This window comes from Ruditapes philippinarum, unplaced genomic scaffold (assembly GCF_026571515.1).
Source record: "Ruditapes philippinarum isolate M1 unplaced genomic scaffold, ASM2657151v2 ctg1873_1_1_1_1, whole genome shotgun sequence".
Lineage (NCBI taxonomy): Eukaryota > Metazoa > Mollusca > Bivalvia > Venerida > Veneridae > Ruditapes > Ruditapes philippinarum.
The window spans coordinates 161,176-178,972 of record NW_026862884.1 but is presented as its reverse complement, the minus strand read 5'-3'; the positions used below and the strand labels follow the sequence as shown (position 1 = coordinate 178,972).

The following is a 17,797-nucleotide window of genomic DNA, read 5'->3' as shown; positions in this document are numbered from 1 at the left end:
GTTAAATAATTATTCATTATCACTATTGCGTATTAAAGTCTTAATCGGCGCAATTAAATTTACCGACACTTTTATGCCAGTCCGCGTTTTTTTTACTATTGTTCTATAGTTAATAATATTCAATTAATAATTTTATTCCATCATGCAACAAAATGACCTGAATAGTTTTCATTGAAAAATACATATTTTGGGGCCGGAATGACCGATTTTGGGGCCGCACTGACCAATTTTGGGGCCGCATTGACCAAATAAAAATACTGTGGGGCCGGATTGACCAATTTTGGGGCCGGGTTGACCAATTTTGAGGCCGGGTTGACTTGGGGCCGGGTTAACTTGGGGCCGGGTTGACTGTAATTCAAATATTATTTCAAACTTAAATTTGTAAATGTAGAATTTCTCTATTAAGTAAAAAATCATTCATAGAAATATTAAAAATTAATTAAGAGCCCAGAACACTGTAGAACCTTCAGAAACGTTTCAAATGAAGCGTAATGACTTATTTCTTTCTAAAATTTATTTATTTATTTATTTACTCGTTCATTGCCGATGGCTCGAGGCCTGTGAGACAATTCGGTAGTACAACTAGTCATATCGTCATTTTTTTTAGGCTTCCTATTTTTATAATTACTTAGGCTTATTATTGTGACTCAATAACTTCGTGCGTAACGGGTGAAAATTTCATTTGCTAAATATTGTCAATTGTTACCACAGATAACTCATTCTTATTTTTGGTATTTATTTGACTTTTGTTTAATATACGGTGAAACCAGACTACTCTCCATTATGCAAGCGCATGAATGAGGAAATCAAACGTTCATTGATGTAGAGCAAATTACAGCTTTTAATAATTTAGGAAATCCGATGGTTTTATTTAGATTTGGTAGATTGAATCATATCTTATCAGGCATAAAAAATATACAGATCAATCCATTTAGCAAACGGTAACACCTTCTTGCAAAATAATTGTGAAATTTTCTCGTTTGTACATAACAACTGATAACAGCTTGTCAAAGAAAGTTTGGACTTGTCAGCTTGTCATCACTAGCCCTGGGACATCGTATGTCCCAGACTAGCCGTACAAAAAATATTTAAAAAATCAGAACGGCTGTTTTATTTTTACACCTGCAATATACAAATATCTTAAATCAAAATTGTAACTTTGTGTCTGAGATCATAAGGATGGCAGCCAGTGTTTTTTCTCACTTAATTGGGAAGCTCGGCCTTAGCCTCTTGATTTTGGGAAAAATTATCGCAAAAAATGCTAATTTGGGAAGTAAAAAAGCAGGTTTAAGTTCAGATTATTGGGAAAACTGCATGATTTTAAAGAAAAAATTCAATTGGAAAGAGGCTTTTTATCGGAGTCAGTTATATAAATTATAAGCAGAAAAATCACTGGCATCCTCTGGCCTGCCAAATTGGAACTATTATTTCGGGTGTGGGAAATTGTGGCAGTGCCTAGCCGTGGACTTCCGTATCACTCTGACAACTCCCATTCAGAGAAAATCCTTTCACTTGATAAACATGGTTTTACTGTTCAATTTTTAAAATATACACAAAGACAGATAAAATATTGCAAAAAATATGTGATTTTATGTCGTAGTTATCTTTCTAATAACCAGTATGCAGAATATCTTTTATCCTGCTACTGTCGAATTATGGTGGTTTCGTCGAACTACCGGTTCGACAAACTTAATTTTCGAAGAGGTGCGAAAGTGGTTTCGTGGATCTTATGTTATATAGTAATTAAAGGCAAAGCCTTGTCGGATAAATTTATCTATCTATCTCCAGTCATTACGTGATATGATGACGTCAAATGTTTAGCTACATATAGATGCTATTTTATCGGGGACAAGTAAGAAGAAAACCATTTAATTATTCTAAAATACATAATTATTAAAAGCAGGATAAATCAAATACATGATTGATGTCGGGATGGAGAAGGTTTATCCGGTTCGCTGAGAAAGTGAATCTTGGCTCGCTTAAGCTTGCCAAGATACATTTTCTTGCTCACCTGATAAACCTTCTCCATCCCGACATCAACCATGTATTCTCTATGTCTGCCATATTTGGTATTATGTTTAACTCTAATCTGAATCAGAGTTGTTGTCTCCAACCACTGCTCATATATTACATTTAGTGGAGTGCCATTGTTATGCAAGCAGGTGGGCAATAGATTGGGTTGTTGTTTGATCTTTATTGAAACGTTTTATGACAATGGATTTAAAAAAAAAAGAATTTATTTTAATGTTTATCATAGGTACTTTAGTACTTATTGAAAATGATATTTTTTCAGATTTTCAATATCATACTTCCACTTGAAGTAAAATAAGGGCACCTTCTTGCAACAGTCAGAATTGTATAGATGCTTTTGTTAAATGTTTTGTCAAAAGTATTTTGTGATCTATATATTTAACCAATCCAGGATTTTTGTGTCGCCTCTGCGGAGAAGTGGCGACATATAGGGATCACTTCTCCGCCGTCTGTCTGTCCGTCCGTCCGTCACAAAACTTGTCCGGACTACCCCTCATAAACTACTGGTGCAATTTCATCCAAACTTTACAGGAATGATAAGTATCAAGTTAAGTTGTGCATATTGTCAGCATTTTCCGGTTTCAATGAAACTTTACAGGATTGATCTGTAGCTCAAGTCCTTGCGCATATTGCAAGGGTTTTCCGGTTGAATGATTTTTGGCCGAGTTATGGCCCTTTGATAAAAAGGTGTTTTTTTTCTGTGTGTTGCCAGATACACAATAGCTTGTCCGGACTACTCCTCATAAACTACTGGTGCAATTTCATCCAAACTTTACAGGAATGATCAGTACCAAGTCTAGTTGTGCATATTGTCAGCATTTTCCGGTTCAATGATTTTTGTCAGAGTTATGGCCCTTTAATAATTTTTATTTTTAAAGTTTGTCCAGACTAGTTCTCTTATACCACTTATGCAATTTCAATGAAACTTGACAGGATTGATCTGTAGCTCAAGTCCTTGCGCATATTGCACGAGTTTTCCGGTTGAATGATTTTTGGCTGAGTTATGGCCCTTTGATAAAAAGGTGTTTTTTTCTGTGTGTTGCCAGATACGCAAAAGCTTGTCCGGACTACTCTTCATAAGCTACTGGTGCAATTTTATCCAAACTTTACATGATTGATCAGTACAAAGTCTAGTTGTGCACTGTCCGTCTGTCTGTCCGTCTGTCACAAAATTTGTCCCAACATGAAATTGGCCATTATGAGGCGACACATGTGATTACTGATGGCTCTTGTTTAAAATGGCTGCATGGTGCACCCACTCATCTAGATTGCACATTGATATATTTTTTTCAATGAATTTTCAATGAAGTTAAACACATCATACATGTAAATGTAATCTAAAAGCACTACAGTCCTGATAGAATTTTTGACCCTAATTACATTGAAAAGATTGACCCTAATAACATTGAAAAGATTGACAAAATGGTTAAGATGTAAATATTGGTATACAAGGTTATGAAATGCCACTATGCACAAGAAAGTGAAGAAACACTCCCCAACCTCCTCAATCTTGTCAGAATGAAAGGTTTCCTAGACTGCAGGCTAAGAATTATGACATGATAGGTAATTTACATGTATATGAATTATGTTAATTATAATAAACTTAAATGACAAAAATCTGTTTTGTGTTTGATAAAAATAAAAACTTTTAACTATACTGTAGGGTGTCATCAGCAATGAGTGCTGCACATATCAAAAGAACTCTTGATGACAAGACAATTGTCAAATCTGCGGGAGATGATCGACTATACCGGGCACTGGAACTTAACAATGGAATGAGGATACTTCTCATTAGTGATAAACAAACAGACAAGTCATCAGCTGCTATGGATGTTTATGTTGGTATGTGTTTTTTTAAAACCTGTGAAAAAGGAAACATTCCAGATAAAAATTAATATAATATAAGAATATGTTTCAAGCTCTGTTTAGGTATATAATGTCAATAAAATTGCTTACGTGAATTTTATGAATTTTTATCAACAATACTGACTGTGTATAGCACATTACACAAACATATATTTATCACATAAACTACAGTGCAGCAGTGTAATAAAGCTATTTCATAAAAACGATATTTACTCTAGTATAATAACACTTTGAGATGATGTCATAAATTTGCGTTATACATATATACAATTTAACAAACATAGCGTTAAAGGGCTTTAATGTTAGTGTTACCCTATTGGCAGGTTAGTGAAAAATGACTCTTGTTATTATAAATATGTGATAAATAGCTTGCATAATATGATTAAATAAGTGAAGGACAACTTTTAAATATGTTTTGTGATAGATTGTGTGTCAAGGTAAATATCATGCAGAACACTGTATAAAAGTATATAAACAATGTTGTAAGTATTAATAATAGAAAGAGATAGTGCAATGAATAAAGGTCGTAAATGATTTTTTTTTTTTTTTCATTTTTTTTTTCAACATAATTGAAACATTCTGTACTTCCCTATTTAACCAAAGGCAGCAGTATATTCATTTTAATCATAAAGCTAGTCAACATATTTACATCAGATAATATGCTTGATTTCTTATTTATTTAGGACATATGAAAGATCCGAAAGACATACCAGGCCTTGCACATTTCTGTGAGCATATGCTCTTTCTTGGAACAAAAAAGGTAAGATACTTCACAGTAATAATTTGCTTCAGAATTTTCTTGTGTATTCTATATAATTGAGCTATTTTACTTCATGCAATATCTTAAATCTTCAATTTCCAATGGCTTTAATCCAGTAATCCATAACAGAAAAGTATTCGCAACATGTATGTTATGTATCATGTACATAAACGCTATAATTATCATGTGCATTGTATGTATTCTTTTCTTGAAAATAAACAGATCTTAAATGTGGCTTAAAAAATAAAACCATTTGCTCCAGAAATAAAGATGAGTAAAATGAAGTTCAACTTTCAAGATCACGATGATACACATATTTTATATATGACAGACATGTATAAGGAACAACATTTAAATTGATGTACTTGAAATTACTTGTGATTAACATTTTAGTTATTTAATCAAAATGAAGGTAATTAGATTAATGTTTGTGCTTAGTTTAAACGATTTATTACAAAATTAGAATGTGCATTAGCAATTGAAAGTGCAAAAGATTTATGTAAGTTGAATTTTAAGATAATATATTAATTGGAAAAATATGTTGTTTTTTTTCCAGTATCCTGAAGAGAATGAATACACCAAGGTAAGTTATGTTATAACATACACGTGCATCTTGAAGGTGTCATAGCAATTAGATAATTTATAGTAAGCATTATTTAAAGGAGGAGTTTTATACTATATGGCATTCATCTCCTAAGGACTTTTTGTTCAAGAATGACAAATGTTTTAACTTCCATTTTCTTCACCTTTACCCTGATGGAAACATAAGTGATCAGCTTTTGCCATCAATATAAAATCAATCAGCCAACACATCATTGCAATCTGACCAGGCAGTCTACTTAAAGTTTCAGCTGACTGTCCTTGAAGTTAGTTTAAACATATTTATCTAAGCTCGATTGTGAAACAAGTTCTTGCAACTTATATTTATCACTCTGCTTCCTGGAACCAACCAGTACTGGTGTCATATGAAGAAACGCATGTAAGTTTAGTAGTGACATTTCTTTTTAAAGGTTTCTATATTAATTTTTATGCTCCCCGAAAAATTTCGGGGCAGCATATAGTCGTCTGGTTGTCCGTCAGTCTGTACGTAGGTCCCGAATTTGTGTCCGGCCCATAACTTTGTTATTTGAAGTCAGATTTTAAAACTATTTCACACAAATGATCACCACATTGAGACAACGTGTCGCGCACAATATATGGGTCGCCACCTTGAAGGTCATGGTCACAGCATGACCTTGCAGCAAAATCGTGTCCGGTCCATAACTTCATTATTTGAAGTCGGATTTTAAAACTATTTCACAGAAATGATCACCATATTGAGACAACGTGTCACGCGCAACATTTGGGTTGCTACCTTGAAGGTCAAGGTCACAGCATGACCTTGCAGCAAAATCGTATCCGGTCCATAACTTCATTATTTGAAGTCAGATTTTAAAACTATTTCACAGATATGATCACCATATTGAGACGACGTGTCGCGCGCAACATTTGGGTCGCCTTAAAGGTCAAGGTCACAGCATGACCTTGCAGCAAATCCGTGTCCGGCACATTACAACGTTATTTGAAGTCGGATATTAAAACTATTTCACAGAAATGATCACCATATTGAGATGACATGTCGCAGGTATTATTTGGGTTGCTACCTTGAAGGTCAAGGTCACAGCATGACCTTGCAGCAAAATCGTGTCCGGCCCATAATAACGTTATTTGAAGTTGGATTTAACAACTTTTTCACAGAGATGATCACCGTATTAAGACAATGTGTTTGGCGCAACATTTGGGTTGCTATCTTGAAGGTCAAAGTCATAGCATGACCTTGCAGCAAAATCGTATCCAGCCCATAACTTCATTATTTGAAGTCAGATTTTACAACTATTTCACAGAAATGATCACCATATTGAGAAAATGTGTCGCGCGCAACATTTGGGTTGATTTTACACTTTGAACTTTGACTGTGACATAACTCTGACACTACAAGAGGTATACCTTCCTGTGTCCAAAACCTATTCGGGGAGCATCACCCGGTTCAACCGGCTCTTGTTTTTTATTATATTAATTAATCAGTTATTAGATTGATTTTGTTTAAATTAAGTGTAAATCTCAATCCAGTGATTGTAGGACAAACCAATATCTGATCCAAAGGGACCTAGCACAGTGATGGGATATTGTAAAAAGGAATGCTAGAACAAAAATATACTGTATATACATATATATATATATTATATATACAGTTCTAGAATTACTTTTTACACTTCTCCAACACTGTGCCTGGTCCCTGTGATCTGATCCATATTTTGATGATATGTATACCACTGATCTGAGAAATCATTACAGGGCAAGTTGTTAAGAAATATATAGGGACTTTACACATCAACAAGTTATATCTATTTACCTAAATGTACAGGTTTTTTTGTTGTTTAATTTTAGTATCTCAACGAGCATGCTGGAAGTTCCAATGCATTTACATCAAATGAACATACCAATTACTATTTTGATATAGCACCAGAACATCTTAGTGGCGCCCTAGACAGGTAAAAGTCACTTATAATTTATTATAGATATTATTTATAAGGCTCGGCTTAGAAAGGTTTTGTTTCCTTTATTTTAAAAAATAATTTGTTTGTTGTTAAGATTATATATATTATAGTTATTAAGATCATATATATTACAGTTATTAAGCTTATATATATTATAGAATACTTATCATGGTAAAGCAGGTTGTTAGACAAGGGGCATTATTCTGAAAGTATATTTTAGAGTAATGCCCCTTCTTAAGTTAAAATTTTTGTCAAAATAACTTATTTAGTGGAATGACTCCAAATATGAAAGATATCATCATACAACTTTGAATACTTGATTATCATGGCAATGCACAGTTATAAGACACTTGTTAATATGTTGTCCGGTCAGGCTGTATAGATATACAGGCTCGTCTGGTTCAATACTAGAGGTATATATTAGTTATATTTGCCAGTAAAACTCATGATAGACGTCTTGATGTTTGCCTTTCTACACAACCACTCAAGTCACAGTGATAAACTATACTGTCCACAAAAGCTCTTCTGAGTTGCTGTAGGGGTTCTGAAAACTTGAGATGGGAATCCCTTACTGAACAACTAACAAAGCTAAAAGTAAGCTCAACTAGACCAAAAGCACTCTTAAGAAACCATATTGATGTGTATTTATGCCTTATCTACACATCTGTCTGCAATGCAAAGATGTGGTGTTTTTTTCTTTGAAGTCCCTCCAGAGAGAGTCAAAATTTGTGTTTATATTTCAGATTTTCTCAGTTCTTCCACGAGCCTTTATTCACACCGTCTGCTACAGAAAGGGAGATAAATGCTGTTAACTCCGAAAATGACAAAAATCTACAAAATGACTCGTGGAGATTACATCAGCTGGAAAAATCTCTGGCAAAACCTACACATGACTTTCACAAGTTTGGAACAGGTAAGATATTGTTTATTACTGGCAGTTCTTGCTGTAAACTGATTTGAACATGTGAAATAAGTGGCAGCCATAATCCTTACATTCTTAATTTTAGAATTCTACAATTTTTTACTAATTAAAGTCTTAAGAGCTCAAAACTGCATAATTATAAGAGACATATGCCTAATTTTGAAAAATAAAATGTTAACATGTAATTTGATGTCAAGCATATCTTTAGAAATATAATGCTGTTAAAGTATAACTACTCCACTGAATGGGGTTTAATACATCTCCATACCATCTCTTTGTATGTGCTAATATTATAATGCATACTAAATGTTTGATAAAAATCTTAAAGACAAAGTCCAACATTATTATAGACATGTCCAAAACATTATTAAGTCACAGACTTGGTCTTTGAAGTTGATATATTGACACAAGCAGACAGTAATTTGTGCCGTGAATTGAAAATTTGGAATTTTTTGTTTTAGGCTTTTTGATGAATTCCTAAGTGGAAAACAATATTAAAATATCCAAAAAGCATCTATTATGAACGCATTCGAACATACAATAGTCAAAATAGTATAATTTATGAGGAAAACAGAAAATTTTTCATTTGTCACATATTTTCGCGATGCCGATTTTTTTTATATAAATCGTGAGGCAATTTTAACCAGTTTAAAGCTCTGCAGCAAGTAGAAATATTAAAAATCTTTTGTCACTTATAAATCAAAAGACTTTTGACAATGTTAAGATAAATAATGATGAGATTTATCAGTATTTGAATAGTCTAATTCACTATCATATTTTATATTTCCCTACCAGGTAATAATGACTGTCTTTTTCTTCTTTCCCATGTCCATTGTGAAATGTGGAAACTGAGAGAGGCTATGGCTAACTAGATTCATGTTAGAATAATTTTACTTAAATTTTCAAGATCAAGGATAAAAATTCAGGAAAATAAAATAAAACTGAAACAAAACATATAGGCCTACACAGGCTATTGAACTTAAACAGCGCTGAAAGGTACCTGGGAAGAGAGCTGAACAATCAAAACTATTTCAGTTGAAACAAAATGTTCTATTTTATACTAAATGAAAAACTTAATGTAACTTAAAAATATTAAGAAATTAATTGTTTTTACTTCTTCTTTGGATATACATACTATGCATACTGAACATTTACCGAGACTTGGACACTTGTGGTCAATTTTGGGACAACTCTATTTTGCTAGGTCAGTTGTCCTGGACAACTCTATTCCAAAAAAAATTGTAGAGCCCTGATAGATAGTATGTATATCATAAAATATTGCATTGTTTTTTTAGACAATATATCATTTACTTTGTACATTGGATTGAAAGTGATTATCAATCAGTGTAGAGCCAGGCCAGCCTACACTTATGTTGATGTTTAAATTGTCTTCTTGATATCCAAGAAACTCATAATGGAAGTTACAAAAAATGGATATTTATCATGTGAGTATATTTTATTGTTGCTAGGAAACAAGTACACGTTAGAGACAAGGTCAAAGGAGCTAGGGTACGATGTAAGGGATGAATTACTCAAGTTTCATGATAAACTGTACTCATCAAATATTATGGGACTGACTGTACTAGGGAAAGGTATATTTCTAATTTGTTCTTTTATTTTAATGTAGTTCTCAATGAGTTCTTTTTCATCACTGTAGCATAAAAACTTCTGTTTTAAAAGCAGTTCTGAAATAGATTCAAAAGGTGGTGTTAAATTTCTATTATAATAAAGTGTACCTCATGCAAGAGCAACTTGTTTGTTTAATACCTCACAGAGCCTGACAGAGGTCAGTTTATCCTGTTAATGCAAATTTTCAATGGTCAGGTATATATTTAATCTATTTGCACGGCTTTTTCACAAATACAGTACTGTTATTTTTCTATTTCAGCAAATAGAAGCATTTGGTAACAAATATAAATTTTCATTAAGTATATAATAAAAATTGTGTATAATTTTATTAATTTTAATTTATATATTTCAATTTATATTATCTGTGCTTTACGCCAATGTGTTGTTCTTTTTTTGTTTACATCAGAGTCACTAGAGGAACTTACAGAGATGGTTGTGCCACATTTCCATGGGGTGGAAAATAAGAAAGTGACTATCCCTCATTGGGAGGAGCACCCATTTGGCCCCACCCAGCTACAGAATATGTGCTATGTAACACCAGTGAAGGACATTAGAAACCTGTCAGTGTCATGGTCTATACCGGATCTCCAGCCATACTATAAAACTAATGTAAGTGTTGGTGTGACATAAAACACAAACAAAAAAACAACAACTAAAAACTCTACCAGTTCTTCATTCTAACTGAAAAACTAATTTACCATTTTCTATAGCAATTCTTCAACAATACTTTAAAACTAATGTAAGATTTGTCATGGTTTATACTAGTTCTTCAACCATATTATAAAACTAATGTAAGATTTGTCATGGTTTATATCAGTTCTTTAACCATATTATAAAGCTAATGTAAGATTTGTCATGGTTTATATCAGTTCTTCAACCATATTATAAAGCTAATGTAAGATTTGTCATGGTTTATACCAGTTCTTTAACCATATTATAAAACTAATGTAAGATTTGTCATGGTTTATATCAGTTCTTCAACCATATTATAAAGCTTATGTAAGATTTGTCATGGTTTATACCAGTTCTTCAACCATATTATAAAGCTAACGTAAGATTTGTCATGGTTTATATCAGTTCTTTAACCATATTATAAAGCTAATGTAAGATTTGTCATGGTTTATACCAGTTCTTCAACCATATTATAAAGCTTATGTAAGATTTGTCATGGTTTATACCAGTTCTTCAACCATATTATAAAGCTAACGTAAGATTTGTCATGGTTTATATCAGTTCTTCAACCATATTATAAAACTAATGTAAGCTTTGTCATGGTTTATACCAGTTCTTTAACCATATTATAAAACTAATGTAAGATTTGTCATGGTTTATATCAGTTCTTCAACCATATTATAAAGCTTATGTAAGATTTGTCATGGTTTATACCAGTTCTTTAACCATATTATAAAGCTAACGTAAGATTTGTCATGGTTTATATCAGTTCTTCAACCATATTATAAAGCTAATGTAAGATTTGTTATGGTTTATATCAGTTCTTCAACCATATTATAAAGCTTATGTAAGATTTGTCATGGTTTATAGAAGGTTTTCAACCATATTATAAAGCTTATGTAAGATTTGCCATGGTTGATACCAGTTCTTCAACCATATTATAAAGCTAATGCAAGATTTGCCATGGTTTATACCAGTTATCAACCAATCTATAAAACTAATGTAAGATTTGCCATGGTTTATACCAGTTATCAACCAATCTATAAAACTAATGTAAGATTTGCCATGGTTTATACCAGTTATCAACCAATCTATAAAACTGATGTAAGATTTGCCATGGTTTATACCAGTTCTACAACCATTCTTTAAAACTAATGTAAGGTTTGCCATGGTTTATACCAGTTCTTCAACCATTCTATAAAACTAATGTAAGATTTGCCATGGTCTCTACTGCATCTTCAACCATACTTATATTTCTCATGCTTTATGCCTGATAGATAATTGTATATGTGTTTCAACTATACAAATCAATACTTTACTTTGTAGCCATTCAACAAATCGCATGACTGTTGTGATAATTGTTAATTATGATAACTTGTTTATACTATGTGTTTGTATATTTATAGCCAGGTCATTATCTTGGTCATTTGATTGGTCATGAAGGGAAAGGAAGTTTGTTGTCAGAACTGAAACTCAGGGGTAAGTGAAAAATATATTTTCAAGCTTTTTGATCATTGCCATGCAACAAGACTGTGTAGCTGGTGATGTTAATTTTATTCATCTTATGCGAGTAAACTTTTAGCTAGTTGAAAGATGTGTGGTTCTACATGAGTGCCTTAAATTTTAAAGGAAGCTTGGTGCATGAAGTCTTTCTCAACCAGTTAAGCTGGAAAGTTGCCATATGACTGATACAATGTTGATTTGACTTAAAATTCAACTAAAAAAGAAGAACTGAGATTTTCTTAGATCGTGCAAAATTTAAATAAATTCTATTTTGTTGTGTTCATTCTATTATATGTCTATAAATAAACCTAGCATACACCTTTAAAGGATCCAAATATTATATTATCTCGACTTAATCAACTAAATACAGCAATAGTTCATTTAATAATGGGTTTTTTCATGCTCGGCATGTCAGGGAAAAATCATTGAATTGTGTCATTTGTCATTTTTAGCTCGACTATTCGATAAGAAAAAGTAGAGCTATTGTAGTCACCCGAGCGTCGGTGTCCTCGTCGTCGTAACCACTTATGTTAAAGTTTTTGTAATAGTTTAAATATTTTCAAAGTCCATTGACATATGGCTTTGAAACTTTGCACATTTGTTCACCATCAATTCCCCAACCTGTAAACAGGAGGAGGTAACTGTATCAAGCATTTTGACAGAATTATGCCCCTTTTTCGACTTAGAATTTACGTTAAAATTTTTGTAATATCTCAAATATTTTCAGAGTCCATTGACCTATGGCTTTTAAACTTTGCACACTTGTTCACCATCATTACCCCAACCCGTTAACAGGAGGAGGTAACTGTATCAATCATTTTGACAGAATTATGCCCCTTTTTTCGACTTAGAATTTACGTTAAAGTTTTTGTAATAGTTCAAATATTTTCAAAGTCCATTGACCTATGGCTTTTAAACTTTGCACACTTGTTCACCATTATTACCCCAACCCGTTAACAGGAGAAGGTAACTGTATCAATCATTTTGACAGAATTATGCCCCTTTTTTCGACTTAGAATTTATGTTACAGTTTTTGTAATACCTCAAATATTTTCAAAGTCCATTGACATATGGCTTTGAAACTTTGCACACTTGTTCACCATCATTACCCCAACCTGTAAACAGGAGGGGGTAACTGTATCAAGCATTTTGACAGAATTATGCCCCTTTTTCGACTTAGAATTTACATTAAAGTTTTTGTAATACCTCAAATATTTTCAAAGTCCATTGAAATATGGCTTTGAAACTTTGCACACTTGTTCACCATCATTACCCCAACCTGTAAACAGGAGGAGGTAACTGTGTCAAGCATTTTTTTTTTTACAATCAAGCACTAAGAATAGTCGAGCGTTGCTGTCCTACCGACAGCTCTTGTGTCAATCATTCTCTCATATTTTTTGGTTTATTTTTCTCAGCACATTTATTTATTGACTGATGTAGATAATTAGCTGGTTCCTTCCAAAACCCTCAACCTGTGGGTAGTATTGCAGGTCATTTGGGTCAAGGTCACTGAGGCTAAAAATAGATTTTCCTACTAAGATAGGTCATGTTCTTAGCTTTGTCTATGTAACAACATAGTATCCATGAGTATTACCAATATTCTTGTTGGTTTTTACATCTATTATATATATTTATAGGTTGGGTGAATACATTGGTAGGAGGGCAACAGCAGGGAGCCAATGGTTTTATGTTCTTTATTGTAAATGTGGATCTCACTGCCGATGGTTTAGGTAAGACATTTAAATTCAAGCTAGTTTTTGCTTTAGAAATTATTTATTCAAGTTGTTTGAAGTACTCTTTTTATATGCCCGAAAGAATTTCGGGCATATTATGTTATACCCCCTGGCGTCCGTCTGTTAAGCCCATCTCACACAGAACACACGGTTTATACGGTTGGCTACCCGTGTAAGCCGTACATACAACCGAACTAACCGTGAGTTTAACTGAGTTACACTCGGGCCATTCGAGTGTATCTGTGTAAGCGGTGTATGATTTTTAAAACTTTTAAAAAACTGGTACGAATGTAATGTCCGTGTATGGTCGTATAAACGACCGTACAAGACCGTAAGAGACCGTATGAGACCGTATATACAACCGTATTTGAAGTCCACTCCACGAGAGAGCCCAACCGTGCCAAGATCGTATATAAATCGTATGGAATCGTTCGAGACCGTCCCCAAGTCCTACATCCAACACCCGATTAACATCCGAATGTCACACGATCACGGTACGATTGACTCGAGTGCACAAACGGTTTCATACGAACGCCATATGACCAATACGGTTCACGTACAAATCATACATGGCATACACGGTATAGTACGGGTATACACGGTTTCACACGGCCTCGAATACGGTTATATATGGTCTCTACATAAGCAAGAACTGTACAACGAAAACAACAACTAGCTGCTGCCACCCTCAGTTGCTAGATCTACCCAGAGTACTTGCTGCATCATACTAGAATGTATCAAAAGAAGAAGGTTCCCATGCACAGAAGGATTGCAACAAGGGCCACCCAGGCCTGCTGACCACTCCAACCTTCTGCCCCTGCCGAGCCTGGTGAGCAGGGGGGCCCACCAATGTCTGTCAGGCTTATCATGATTTCTAACTCCCTTATCATGTCATCTGTTGCATCTGGCACCAAAATTCACATATATAGGTGTTCTTCGTTGAAAGTTCGAGTATTTATAAGCCAAGCCATCCGAATGGGTCAATTTATATCATAACAAACACAAATAGGTGATAATTCAAGCATAACTGGAACAAAAAGTCGGCGGGACCCTATGTAAAACCTGTGAAAGTCGAGTAAATCGAGTATAAGTCGTGTTTAATCGTATTTGGCCGTACTAGACCGTACTTAGAACCGTGCAACAATCGTATGTATTCGTATGCAAATCGTGTTCAAACCTTGCCTAGACCCGAGTAGTTCCGTCCTTTATTCGTACATGCTCGTGCAACATTCGAGTCTTACTCGTGCCAAACTAATCCCCAGGCACGTTGGAATAAATACTCGTACAGTCAATCCGTGTATAACCAGGTATACCATATGGGAACCGTGTGCCCAACCGTGTTTTGTGTGAGACGGGCTTTAGCAATTTGGTTTTCCCCGGAGCATAACTCAAGTTCCAATTTGGCCCACAATATTCAAAACTTCATAGGATGATTGCCCATATTGGGGGTTGGGTGGAAGACCCGCCTATTGATTTTGGGGTCACAAGGTCTTAAGAACTATTACCTTAAAACTGAAAACAGTTTCCGGGGCATAACTTAAGTTCCATTTGGACCACAATATTCAAACTTCATAGGAGGATTGTTATTTGAACTAAGTAATACTTTATTTAATTCCCATGTCTTACAAATGCTTAATCTTTACTAAAAAAAAATCACTTTCGGGCACATAATGCTCGGCCTAGCAGTGCTCTTGTTTATCATATTTTATGTGAATATGAAACAATACTTTAAAGATGAAAAAGATATGAAAAAATAGCTAAAATTGTCCCAGTCTGCTAAACAAATCAGTCAGAACTAAAAATGTAAATAACCTTTGAATGACATCTCTTTATATTTTGATGATACAGTAAGAAAAATGCTTGAGTGGTGCTCTACCAAATAGTTTTATTGATTTGTTCCAGTCTGCTGCTGATGGCAGTCAGAGCTTGAAATAGAAATAAGTTTCAGATAGCATTTTACTCACATTCGCTATGCTAAATTTTTATGAAACTCAGAAGGAAAGAGTTAATTCGGAAATCCTGTTAATGTATATACTCTGTTAAGCGATAAAGGGCCATTATGGATGATGGTCCTGTTGTTGTATACAGGTGGGAGAGTAACGAACAATAAAGTCACTCTTATTTTTGTATATTGCAGAACATGTTTGTACTCGGGTAAGCAATAAAGGGCCATTATGGTCCTCTTGTTGTATACAGGTGGGAGAGTTACAAACAATAAAGTCACTCTTATTTTTGTATATTGCAGAGCATGTTGATGATATAATTACATTGATATACCAGTATTTACACATGTTAAAGAAAGAGGGGCCACAAGAATGGATCTTCAAGGAATGTGCTGTAGGTGAACATTATCTTCTTTATATTAATATAAGTATATTCTTCAGTGATATTTTGAATTATATAGAATTATATTCAACCAACAGTAGCACAAAATTAAAGTTGTTGTAAGTACATCAATCATTTTGTTTGTTTCTTTAGCCTTATAAGGTTGTATCTTTCAGTTTTGTAGATTGATATCTTTACTACATTTTTCATACTCGTATTTATATATAATATTTATTGATTTCTTAGAAATTTTTCAGTCTTATTACATGTTTATAAATTGGAGAAAAAGTGGGAATTCCTTTGGATCTTGACAAAAATAATGATTTCAATGATAATTTACCATGTTTCTTTGGTACACGTTTTTTGTACTTGTATCATTTATTTAAAAAGGAAACTGCTATGTGACTACTGGGACCAGCCAAATAAATAACCGGTTTCAACAAGAATTGGTGACAATATACTGGAATTGATCTGCAATTTGAGCTTTGTTCATCCATCTAATTCTATTGTTATATATTTCTTTTCTGACAGGATTTAAGTGCCATGCATTTCCGGTTCAAGGACAAAGAAAGACCCAGAGGTTACACTTCAGCTTTGTCCGGTATCTTACATGTAAGTGAACTTTATTTATTTTTCTATTATTTACATGTGATGAGTTCCTTTGTAAATATATTTTATTATGCCATAATTAACTTCATTTTACATTCAACTATTCAAAGTACAGGGAGAGTTTTCCTACTTGCCATTGGGTCCATTTCTGCCATTGGGTCCATTTCAGCATCCCTATTTGATAAAGTTGTTCTGTACCATTCCCTATGGTTAAGCCTATATGGTTATTTTCACTGAATCATTTGAGATAATTATTAGAATATTGAAACACTTGTTTATGACAATCATCTCAACTGATAGGCAGGAAAACACATCTCTGTCATGGAAGCTGACTTAAATATGCCTCCTATTTTAGTTAGAAATTTTTTTAGTTAAGCATGTTCTTATGACATTATCAAGTGCTGGCAGTAAATTGTTTAATGTAAATTGGTTAAGTTGAAACATTATATATTGTAGGATGTTCCATTAGAAGAGTGTTTAAGTTTTCATTATATGATGACTGAATACAAGCCTGAATTAGTGGACATGTTACTGGAAAAACTGATCCCAACTAATATGAGGTAAGTTTGGTACTTTTGAATATCTTCCTACTCACTGCATTGATATGCGAGCTTATGAAAGATCTCTCAAGGTGTGAAGGGATTCTTTAACCCCTTAACCTGCTGAATTTATTAAATGGACTTGCCCTGATTTGATTATGGGACGGTCCATTTCAAGTTTAACGGATTTCAGTATCAAAATATATCAAATTAGCTTCCAACAGTATAGAGCCTGGTTCGGCAGATTTTTGGCAATAGCTTATCACTTATGGTTCTAGAGTGTAATTCAAATTGATCTAATTCAAGGTCAATAAATTTGGACCAATCAGAGTAAGACTGAAATAGAAACAATACACCTACAATTGTCTATAGTCTATTTTAAGATTCATGCCATTGCACACCTGTACAAATTTAAGACGTCACCTAATGTTATAATTCTCGCATTAACCCCCCACACTCCAATGTTCTTATTATAGTAACTGAATATTCAAAATTACTGAAAATATCGCTTTATTACTGTTTGCAGAGAACACATGTGATGTATTTGAAATTTGCATTTACTCCGTAATCTCATATATCTATTGATTTGAGATAATAAAGTACTGTTCTGTTCTGTTCAGCAGTTTAAGTAAAATAGTGCTTTCAAAAGCACCTTTTGTCCTCCTACAAAA

General features: G+C 33.6%; 1 protein-coding gene across 1 annotated transcript in view; it reads left to right on the top strand.

Moving 5' to 3' along the window:
* The first annotated feature begins 793 nt into the window (after window positions 1-793).
* The window catches only part of LOC132720501 (insulin-degrading enzyme-like), a 53,493-nt gene continuing 36,489 nt past the window's right edge, over window positions 794-17,797 (top strand). The window contains 13 exon segments of the mRNA XM_060704657.1: window positions 794-941; window positions 3,695-3,873; window positions 4,581-4,657; window positions 5,214-5,240; window positions 7,085-7,188; window positions 7,938-8,107; window positions 9,586-9,708; window positions 10,152-10,354; window positions 11,824-11,896; window positions 13,558-13,650; window positions 15,899-15,990; window positions 16,510-16,590; window positions 17,044-17,147. Of these exon segments, the coding sequence (XP_060560640.1) occupies window positions 862-941; window positions 3,695-3,873; window positions 4,581-4,657; window positions 5,214-5,240; window positions 7,085-7,188; window positions 7,938-8,107; window positions 9,586-9,708; window positions 10,152-10,354; window positions 11,824-11,896; window positions 13,558-13,650; window positions 15,899-15,990; window positions 16,510-16,590; window positions 17,044-17,147 (1,406 nt within the window). The 5' untranslated portion in view covers window positions 794-861.